The sequence below is a fragment of the Caenorhabditis elegans genome, chromosome I, assembly GCF_000002985.6.
Source record: "Caenorhabditis elegans chromosome I".
NCBI lineage: Eukaryota > Metazoa > Nematoda > Chromadorea > Rhabditida > Rhabditidae > Caenorhabditis > Caenorhabditis elegans.
The window spans coordinates 12,196,600-12,206,725 of record NC_003279.8 but is presented as its reverse complement, the minus strand read 5'-3'; the positions used below and the strand labels follow the sequence as shown (position 1 = coordinate 12,206,725).

Below are 10,126 nucleotides of genomic sequence, written 5' to 3'. Positions count from 1 at the left end.
ATGGAGAGAGTGAGATCGATGATGTACGCAAACACCGCAGGGGACGCAGGCGCGATATTTGACGGGCAATGTTTATTGTTTTTAATAGAAATAATTATTTCTATTATTTTGGAAGGTGAATTAATGAATTTATAAGAAGATTTTGTAATTTTTCAAAAAATTGGGTTAGAAACTACGAAAAGTCAACGAAAATGTTCAAAGTGTGTAGAAAAACATGTAAAATTGGAGATTTTCATTTTAAAAATTCGATAAAGCTTTGAAAACCGAGTTTTTAGGTTCAAAATTAACAAAAATTGAGCACATATTTACTGAAAATGCACCTAAATCAGCGAAAATAGACAAAATAGATGGACATTGAATAACAATCAATTTCTGGCAGGAAAAGGTGACAAAACTGAGATTTCTAGCTAATTTTTGCACTGTCAAAATTTTATCCGAATTTTAATAGATTTAACAATAAGGAATTGCATAATTTAGAGGCATTCTAAGTCGATTTCAGTGTAAAAATTTCTACTTCATATCTAATTTTCCCTAAAATTGTGAAAAATTAAAAAAAAACCTATAAAAATTAACTAAAAACTGTGGAAACTGACCATCGCCGAGGGAACACGGAACACTTTTCCCTTTCACTAGCTGCACATATCGGGGCCGAAAAACATACAAACAAAATACGCGCGCGCCGCGATTTGTTCACTGTAGGAGGTGGAAAAGAAAACGACGAAATAGTGCAGCCCATCTTAACTTTTTATTGGATCTTTTCACATATTTATGGTCACATAAAAAGAGTTACCATGGGTGCAAACTTTTGAAAATTTTGGTATTTCTGCTTGAGAAACTGAGCTGGAAAACTGAAATCTCGAAATTTCTAAAATCTGCAACAATATAGGCTTCCCTGGAGCCCTAATTTTTGTAAAACGAGGAAAATAAGATACTTTATTGAATTCTATTAGCACCGAAGAGATCTAGTCCACCACTGATTTTCTCTGTCCGCCTGCGCCTCGTATTCTCTCCTCTCTCTGGCATTCGTTGGCTCCAGCAGAACTACAGTTTCATCGCTGAAAACTGCTCTTGGGGTGCAGAAGATTTCAGAGACAAAGCTTGGCTCATCGCAGTTGGCTTTGTGTTGTTGCTCGGCGAGCACTTGCTCCTTAGGCTTCAGGACGAGCTCCTTCTCGAGTTTCTGGCGAAGAGACCGGACGGAGACATGGGGAAGTGGTCTGAAAGGATGATGTTGAGAAAATGATATAAATTTTGAAATTTAAAAACGGAAGAGCTGGCCGTGTGAAACCTCTTCCACGGCCATGTGCCGATTTACGCAGGCCTGGCGCGGCTAAAATTCCCGATTTCAGAGCATTTTAGCTAATTTTTCATGCAGTTTCCATCAGATTTCACCTAAAATGCTTGAGTTGACCGGGAAAATGTCAGAATAATTCACAAAAATGGCCCAAATTCCAGAATTTTAATTATTAAGTCTTCTCCTCGAGGAGTACACAGGCTGCGTAAATCGACACAAGATTGTGATAACAACATGTGTTAGAGGTTTTACACGGCCATTCTTCCATTTTCACGCATATGTGAGCTTCAAAACCTCATCGACTTCCCACTTACATTTGCTCGATGGCAGTGGGCTTCACCTCGTCGACTTCATCATCCTCATCATAGTCATAAGATGCTGACGATGTAGACGACATCTCTTCAAAGATTCCAGAATCCTCCACCGCCGTCATCATCGCGACATTAAGGCTTCCATCATCGCGGGGCTCTGTAGACGGCAAGCACTTTCCGGCGGCTCTCATAATCGCGCACGTCCACTTGTGAACATCATTATGGCCGACAAAGAGGTGAACATTGCCACGTTGCATGCGGATTTTGATGTGACAGCGGAACTGCAACAATTATTGGAATTTGAATAGGAAAGAGTCAGACGGCTCAATTTACATGACGCTGCTTTTTCGAACGATCAGCAGTGCACAGAACATTCCTGGCCGATCGCAAATCAATCACCAATCCGTGGTCGTCATTCTCGTAAATGATCATCAAACCGCGTGACGTCACGGTTATCAATCGCTCCTTTGCCTCGGAGATATGTTCGAGCAGGAAGGGTGCTTTGGATCGGATGTAGCTGAGCACCTGACCACGTTGGAACACATCCTTGGAATCCACTGTGAAGCTGTGGCGATTTGGAAGAGTGATGTACTGAAAAATAGGAAGGTTATGGTCTAGTACCTTGGTGGTTTTGTCGGTCGCTGAATTCGCCAAAAAAATTTTTTCGGACTTCGCCCACATGGTTTCAGAGTGTCTCATTTCGGTTTATACATAGATCTACAAAAAATGCGGCAGAGTTTTCAATTGATTTCGCATGGTTAAGAAAGTGTTGACGCCACATTTTTTGGGCAAAAAAATCCTGCATTTTTTGTAGATCAGCCCGTAATGGGACAGCCGTAATGGCACCACATGCTCGCCTAGGTCTCCGCTCGCCGGCACTTTGCCCTAATACGGAACACGAAAGATTTGGTAGCCTTGAGGTGCACCGCTTGCACGGGTTTCGCCGGAAATCGACTCCGGCCATTCCAAAGTATAAGGCCAGGCAGAACCCCGTGCGCCTGCTATCCTGAGCCCAGTTGCCAGAAAAACCGAAAACCGGTACCCATGGAAAAAACACTGAAGACTGGGTCACCGTCGCCGGTTGCCGGACACCGGCTCCCAGTCGATGTAATGGCCTAGCCCCCGCATTCTAGGCCAAACAACCGTGTGCTTACCTTGTTCAATCGCTCGGCGATGCGGAGTCCGGTGGAGCGTCGTTGTTGTTGAACGCAAGACATTCTTGTTGGGGTTAGTTGTTGGGCTTCTTCGAAGGTTAGTCGATTCGAGTACTGATTTATCGATTGATTCGGATTTCCTAGGGCAGAGGGGGGAGAGTTCAAAGATCAAGGTTACGCGGGAATTTGAATTTCTTTCTTATTTTTAAATTTTGAATTTCAAAAGAAATAATTCAAAACATTTTTTTTGAAGTTCACGGTTTATTCAATATAATACAAACAAATTAAAATTAATAAAAATGCAAAAGATCCGGAGATCAGTAATAAGTTAGTTTCTCTTCGTTTTTTTGAAAACAACTTTGAAAGCTTGGCGTGTTAGATTGTCGGAAAAAGCGCCAGCAAAGTCTGCTGGCGCGATTCTCGTGTAAGTTTTGTTCAGAGGTAAAGCTTAGTGTTAGAGTAGAGAGACAGAGAAAATGAAAAATGAGCAATCAGTACATTGGCTTGTTGACTGTAACAATAGTTGGTTGGTGGAGCTGTTGTGGCTCGGATTCTTCACGTTCGGAGAAGATGTGCTCCTGGAACATTATAACATGAAACTCCTGTGCCATAGAGCGAACTTACAATATAGTGAATTCCGACATGGGCTTGCCACGCGTTGAACAGCATGAAACACGTCAGAAACGTGTACATTGCCAGTGACTGGAGGTAGAACGCCGCGTTCTTCTCGCCATGCATTGCTGAAAAAAAAGCGTGAGCGGTTATCAATGAATTGCACACTTACTATCAAACATCCAGTTGGAGATCATAAGGATGTAGTATGGTTTTATGAAGAAGTAAAAGCTGAAGATGACGAGTGCATAACAGGAGAGAATCACGTGAAACATCTGAAATTTTCAAGATTTTTGGGCTTGCGAATAAATTTCAGAAAGGTTCAGCTTCTTCTAAGCCAAAGCCTAAGCCTAAGCCTAAACCTAGGTCTAAGTCTGAGCCTAGGCGTAAGCCTAAGACTAAACCTAGGTCTACGCCTGAGCCTATGCCTGGGCCTAAGCCTAAGCCTAAGCCTAAAACTAAGTCGAAGCCTGAGCTAAAGTTTAGGTCTACGCCTAAGCCTAAGCTTAAGCCTAACAATAAGCCTGAACTTAAGCCTAAACCTAAGTCCAAGCCCTAGCCTAAACCTATGCTTATCAAAAAAGTCTCACCGAAATCGCTACAACAGGCCAAACAAATCGATGCCTCTTAGAAATGATTGCAAAAACTGTGAGCACGGTTACTGTAGACGGGACCATCATGACGAACATTGCCTTTCTGAACTTCATGTAAAGAGCTCCCATGATGATAAGGATTGCCAGCACCCCGACAGCTACGATGACGTTCATTGTGTGCTGAAAAATGGAAAGTTTGATTGGAATACCGAGAGATGGGAGACACAAACAGCGAGGCTCTCTGCCTCTCTGCTTCTCAACTCTCTCTCTCTCCAACTTTACAGCCTTTTATCTCTGGGGCCGTATGAGGTATTGAAAAGTTGTCAACTACGAAAATGTGTAAAATTTCTTGCTCAACAATTTACTAGTTGAAAACTTTTTGATATCTCCCTCCATTTCAAAGATATCACCTTCCAAAGTAACTTACATGAATGTGAAGTTTCCCGAAAACGAATCTCGGCGGCGTATTTAATGGTCGCTTCTCACGTAGCTGAGAAGACGACGAGTCCTGTATCATAACCATGGCGATTCTGAAATCTCACACAGTTTTTGAATAGGAAAATTGAAACATTCAGAGGAAATGTAAAAAATGAGAGGAAACTGGGTATCGGGATGAATTTTACTGCAAAAAAGGGGTTTATCTATCCGGATACTGTTTTTTTCACAATCTGCATATATCAATTTCTCACCTTATCAATATATCCTTATCATTATGATAGGATAGCTTTGGAAGGAAAAAAGTGACGGGAGAAAGGTCTTACTGAACTTTGAGGTCTTCTACCTCAAAAGCCAGTGGAGCTAGCAAAAAGTTGACAGTTGTGAAAAGACAGACAAAGAAATGATAAATATCTTGCTAGTTGACAAGATTTTTCTAGCTTAGAGATTCCCTGAGATATGGTACCTTGAAATCGGACGTAGTGAGGATGTAGTGAGTAAGGGGAAAAATGAGTAGGGTAGACTAGAACTGACATAGCTTAAGACCCATGTTACCTAAATTTTTTAAAATTCGATTTTCGAAAAGAAGAAGATTTGAATAAGTTTTCAGTGAAATTTCAAATAAATTGAGCAGAAATTGTTGTAGAAATAGAGGTCAGAACTTCCGACCCATGTTACCTAAATTTTTTAAAAATTGATTTTTGGGAAGAAAAAGACTTGAGCAAGTTTTCGGTAAAAATTCAAATGAATTGAGCATCTAGTTTTGTAGAAATACATGGATTCCTTCAAGAAATGTGGATTTTCAAGCGATAATCTGGATTTTGGAATTTCATAAAAAGTCTCATAAAACATCAAAATTCATCAAAAAATCAGCCTTTCAACAATCTCGAAAAAAAAGTTTCAAGTGATTGGTATTGTCCAAAAGCTTGCAGGTACATACTTGAAGCGTTTTTGGCCCGAAAATGGAATCTCTTCAACATTTCCAATTTTCCTGATCTAATCTTTCACCTCCATCTTTCCCTCGATTCGGGCGGCCACGCCTACAATCTCCTTACGTTTTTCCGCCCGCATAAACAGGCTATGAAACAGAAATCAAAGGGAAGTGCCGATATGAGGGTAAAGCTGAGAAGGAAGAGGAGACAGAATTCAAATGTATTATATTAGATCAATCATTTTTATGCTTATCATATTGAATTATTTGATTGCATATTATTTGATTGGAGGGGCATAAATTGTCTTACTAACAGTGTTGAAAGATATTTGCCGGTAGGTATCTATGATATCTACCTGCCTGCCTACCTATTCTACTATAGTGCCTACCTATAACTTCTACCTAGAAGATATAGAAACTACCTGTAGAAATTCTATGGTACCTGAACTACCAATTTGCTAGTGCTTGCCTGTAGTGTCTGTTTATGGTACCTGAAAATTTCCAGCAAATCGGCAAACTGGCAAATTGCCGGAATTGTAAATTTCCGGCGAATCGGCAAACTGGCTAGCTACTATTTGCGGTGCCTACCTTTGGCCACAACATATAGTACATACCGGGCAGGGTTTTGCTGTTAGGAAAATGTTTTTGTCGACAAATTCGGCAAATCGGAAATTTTTTTTAGTTTGCCGATTTGCCGGAAATTTTCAATTCTGGCAATTTGCCAGTGTGATGATTTTGCCGAAAATTTCTATTCCGGCAATTTGCCGGTTTGCCGATTTGCCGGAAATTTTCAATTCCGGCAGTTTGCCAGTTTGCCAATTTTGCCGGAAATTTTCACTTCTGACAGTTTGCCAGTTTGTCAACCTGCCGGAAATTTGTAATTTCGGCAATTTACCAGTTTGCCGATTTGCCGGAAATATTCATTTCTGGCAATTTGCCGATTTGCCGAAAATTAACAATTCCGGCAATTTGCCAGTATCCCGACTTGTCAGAAAAATTGTTTGCCGCCCACCCCTGGTACATATATATTGGGCGAAAATTTAAAGGAATAAAGAAAAAATTTTCAAAAAACTGAGGTATACGTAATGGCAAAACTGAAGAATATATAAGCATGGCAGACACTTTTTAAAGATTAATATCTAGTTTAAGCCTAGATTTTTAGAGATTGTTAACCTAGATAACGTATGACGACAAGTCAAGTTTGCATAGACACCGAGACGATTTTCAGTGGGACTACTGGGAGCCTACAGGGCCCGCCAGGCCTACCTGAAAGCACCAAAAGCTTACAGACATCCAATTTACCGTTATGTAATGTCACATGGGAAAACCGTTACGCCATCAACGGGGAGACCTGTTCTTTGTCTTTTCGCAGCACTAATCCGTAATTGGATTGATTTTTCGGGTACAAATTGGACAAGTTTCCGTCGGGAAACTTTTGATGAAGCTGACGAGGAGATTAGAACGAACGGGGCTAGATTCTAACTTACTTGAAGCTGGGGGCAAAAAACCTTGAAAATCAGAGACAAAACGGGATTACAATCGAGAAAAGGTGAAGCTGTGTTGGTTGTAAAAAATTTAATAATTCTCACAGTTTCTTGCAGAAAATGAACAGGTTTCGCGTGTTGCGTCACAGATTTGATGGTCAATGAACCATAAGATTTCCGGTGTCAGGGGGTTTTACGTGAAAAAGTCTCGATGAATGAAAGTCTTAATATCTTCAAAATAAGCCAAGCTACGAAAAAGTAGTCAACTGCCAAAATGTTCAGCGCAACATTTCAAATATTTCACCTTTTGAAATTTTTTAAAAATCTGCAGCCGTTCAGGAAATACAACGGTTTGAAGTTTAGCTGATAGAGAGGGGGAGACGCAGAGAGGCAGAGTGTCTCGTGGTCTGCGCCTCTTCCTCTCACCTGCTAACCTTTAAACACACGTAACTCCTTAACTAATGGTGCTAGCAAAAAATTTCCAATTGCAAAAATGATCCTAATAAAATTTTGCATCGCATGAGGTACAGAAATCAAAAACCGCACTACTTTCAATAGTTGCAAACTCGCCGTTTTTATTACTAGCACAGAATGCCTAACTTTCCAGCCGAAAAACTGCTGCAAGAAGTGAAAAAGGAATGAAAAAGTGAAAAAAAGATGGCGGTGGGTGGTCTCTCTAAGTCATACTACAAAACAACATGGAAGATACATTGGAAACAAGTTACTATTCCACTCCAGTCTCTTCAACTTAAATGGATATCAATTAGGGTGAAAAACCACGAAATGGACAATGTTACAACGACATGCAAATGAAAGGAAAACTGTGACCGCATCAGGAGCGGGATTTCGGAGCATCGTACTAGGATAAAGTTGGAAAAGTTTGAATTTTGACTGAAATATGTGCTCTCCAGTTAATTTTGCATCGTAAATTTTGGTCGAGAACCATAAAAGTGTTTCAAAACTTCGAAACCACAATAAATGAAAGTTGCCTTTTACGCGGAACGGCTATAAAGGAGGAAGAGGGGTCTAAGTGGGCGACGATTTAGTGAGGAAAATGAGAAATGCAAATACTTCCTTCACTCTCCTAAATTCTCCATAATAAAAGTCTGCGCGCGCGCGCGCACTATCCGAGATTCGGATCACACAAGGATTATATGGGGTGGAAAACCGAATCCTGAATGCTTTGTGAGGTGTGGAAATTTGAATATCCGGTTAATGAGGTGTTGCAAAAACATTTGACCCAGGCAGGGATCGAACCTGCAATCTTCTGATTAGAAGTCAGACGCCTTATCCATTAGGCCACAAGGCCACGGAAACGCATAGCTTGGCAGGGAGGTCAAGTAGCGAAGGGAGTGGGGGAGGGCGCGAAAGTGCCACAGGGAGAGGGAGCAGAGAAAAAATATTTAAGGGACAAAAACTGAGAATTTCTATATTTTGCAATTGTTTTCAGCAAATAATGCAAATACAGAAGCATTCACAACCATAAAAAGAACACAGAAAAAGTGAAAGGATGTATCTTCTTTGACGTCATTAGACAGAGGGGGGGTCTAAAAGTGCTTGTTTTATGACACTTAACACTGAGAAAAGCCACCCTTCTTACTTTTATTGGGCTTAAACTAAAAACTGATATGTGGATTTAGTGTTGGCAAGTGCGCTCTGCTGGACTCTCGATAGAGCGCGATTGACGAACGAAGGAATTTTGAAAATGAAGTGAATTATTGATTTTTTTTTGTTTAATGGAATTCGTCAACGTGAAATCCAAATTATTTAAAAATATTTAAACTTGAACAAAAAAATTCAAAAAACATTACTGTGCCAGACTCCGCCTACTTAATGGTTCGCGGCCGAAAATGCGTAGGCGTAGTTAAACTGGCACAACTTTAAAACCATTTCACCTGCATCGTAGATTGAAGTGGGATTTTGGTAAAATTTGAGAAAATTTGAAAATTTATGTTCGGAAATATGGAGGATTTTCCAAGAAGTTCAAAATTTTAGAGGAAAATTTGAAATTTCAAGTTTATTTTCTGAAAGTTTGGAATCACAAAATAGATTAATATGTTGATTTTCAGAAAAACCAAATTTTATTAATAGGCTTAAAGATTTACGAAATATAAAAATTGTACAAAATAAACTGAGCGAAAAAATTTTTCAAAAATTTCATTTTGTCAGATTCTCATAAAACTCATCGAAACTGTTTCTAATCCTATTTCTTAAACGATAAAAAAGAGATAATTACTAGAAAAACTTTAGAAGTTGCGAAAAAAATGAAACGAATTTCGCATTTTCCAATGCAAAATTGGAAAAAATTGGGAAAAACTCAAATTTCTCAAAAACAAAATGTTGGGAGTTGCTGAAACTTCACCAAAATTTGCTCCGATTAATCTTCATTGATGTTAAGCACGAAAAAGGGAACAGTTTATGGCATTTACGTGAGATTTTGATATTTTAATAGGACAATGGTGCACATTGTGTCAGAGTGTCTCATTTCGGTTTGATCTACGTAGATCTACAAAAAATGCGGGAAAAAAGACGCAGAGTTCTCCACCGATTTTGCATGGTTAAGAACGAGCTGGCGTCACATTTTTTGGACAAAAAATTCCCGCATTTTTTGAAGATCAAACCGTAATGGGGGCAACCTGGCACCACTTGGGGTAGTGCAATACTTGAAACTATAGAATTTTCTAAAAGTCTCAAAAGTTTTTTTTTTCAAAATTCAATTAAGAACGTGATTCACAGCCAGCTACTGTTACAAAAGGTGAATAGAAAAGAAAAAATTCCACAAAAACCCGACGAAATGTATGTAAAGAATTCGAGAAAATAGAATGAAAACGGGGATGATGAAGCTTGTTGTATTGCTAACAAGGAATCGGGGGGATAAAAAAGAAAAAGAAAGACAGTTATCTTCGTTTCCTTCTTCTTCGTCTTCTCCATCGTCAGAAACTTGATGAACATTAGCCTTTCCTTCCAAACATGCAAAGAGAGACGCAGACTGCCAGGCGTCTCGGATCCGAATCAATGAAGCTTCATCATGGTTTGAAATCGAAAATGATCAATTGCCCATGTTTATATGTCACTAATCACTTTGATGTCTATGGGAGGCAATCTTTTGCAGGTGGCGTGTAGTTTGATGTGATATTGACCTGGAACAGAATTCAGTGAAAGTAATGAGCACCGTGAAAGCTTACAAGGAAAGGAAGTCAATCTTGTCCCGGACTTAAAAAAAAAATTATTTTTAGCCTAGATCACCACTTAAACTTCAGCGGTGCATTATTTCGCTGAATTTTGATGGGAGAAGGGCTCCAACTTGGACTG

The 10,126-nt window shown here is 39.7% G+C and overlaps 2 protein-coding genes and 3 non-coding genes across 6 annotated transcripts; 2 read left to right on the top strand and 3 right to left on the bottom strand.

The window, feature by feature from the left end:
- Positions 1-916: 916 nt before the first annotated feature.
- C15C6.2 (DUF7778 domain-containing protein) lies at positions 917-2,887 on the bottom strand. 2 transcript variants are annotated; one of them, NM_060679.7, is made up of 4 exons: positions 2,760-2,875; positions 1,939-2,196; positions 1,609-1,886; positions 917-1,217 (listed from the first exon to the last, which is right to left on the bottom strand). In NM_060679.7, exons 1-4 carry the CDS (start codon positions 2,820-2,822, stop codon positions 947-949), a joined length of 870 nt encoding a protein of 289 aa, NP_493080.1. In that variant the 5' UTR covers positions 2,823-2,875; the 3' UTR covers positions 917-946. The 2 variants fall into 2 exon arrangements, with proteins under 2 accessions (NP_493080.1, NP_493081.1); NM_060680.6 differs by having other exon boundaries at positions 985-1,217; positions 1,635-1,886; positions 2,760-2,887.
- Positions 2,888-3,005: 118 nt separating this feature from the next.
- C15C6.1 (uncharacterized protein) lies at positions 3,006-4,494 on the bottom strand. Its single transcript, NM_060678.7, has 5 exons — positions 4,392-4,494; positions 3,962-4,144; positions 3,544-3,646; positions 3,384-3,499; positions 3,006-3,337 (listed from the first exon to the last, which is right to left on the bottom strand). Exons 1-5 carry the CDS (start codon positions 4,485-4,487, stop codon positions 3,251-3,253), a joined length of 585 nt encoding a protein of 194 aa, NP_493079.1. The 5' UTR covers positions 4,488-4,494; the 3' UTR covers positions 3,006-3,250.
- C15C6.6 lies at positions 3,704-3,828 on the top strand. The gene has a single exon (NR_050639.1). It is a non-coding gene; the product is annotated as an Unclassified non-coding RNA C15C6.6 (non-coding RNA).
- A 3,546-nt stretch (positions 4,495-8,040) lies between the features above and the next one.
- Positions 8,041-8,126, top strand: C15C6.5. Its single transcript, NR_050638.1, has one exon. It is a non-coding gene; the product is annotated as an Unclassified non-coding RNA C15C6.5 (non-coding RNA).
- C15C6.t1 lies at positions 8,051-8,123 on the bottom strand. The gene has a single exon. It is a non-coding gene; the product is annotated as a tRNA-Arg (tRNA).
- Positions 8,127-10,126: the final 2,000 nt, after the last annotated feature.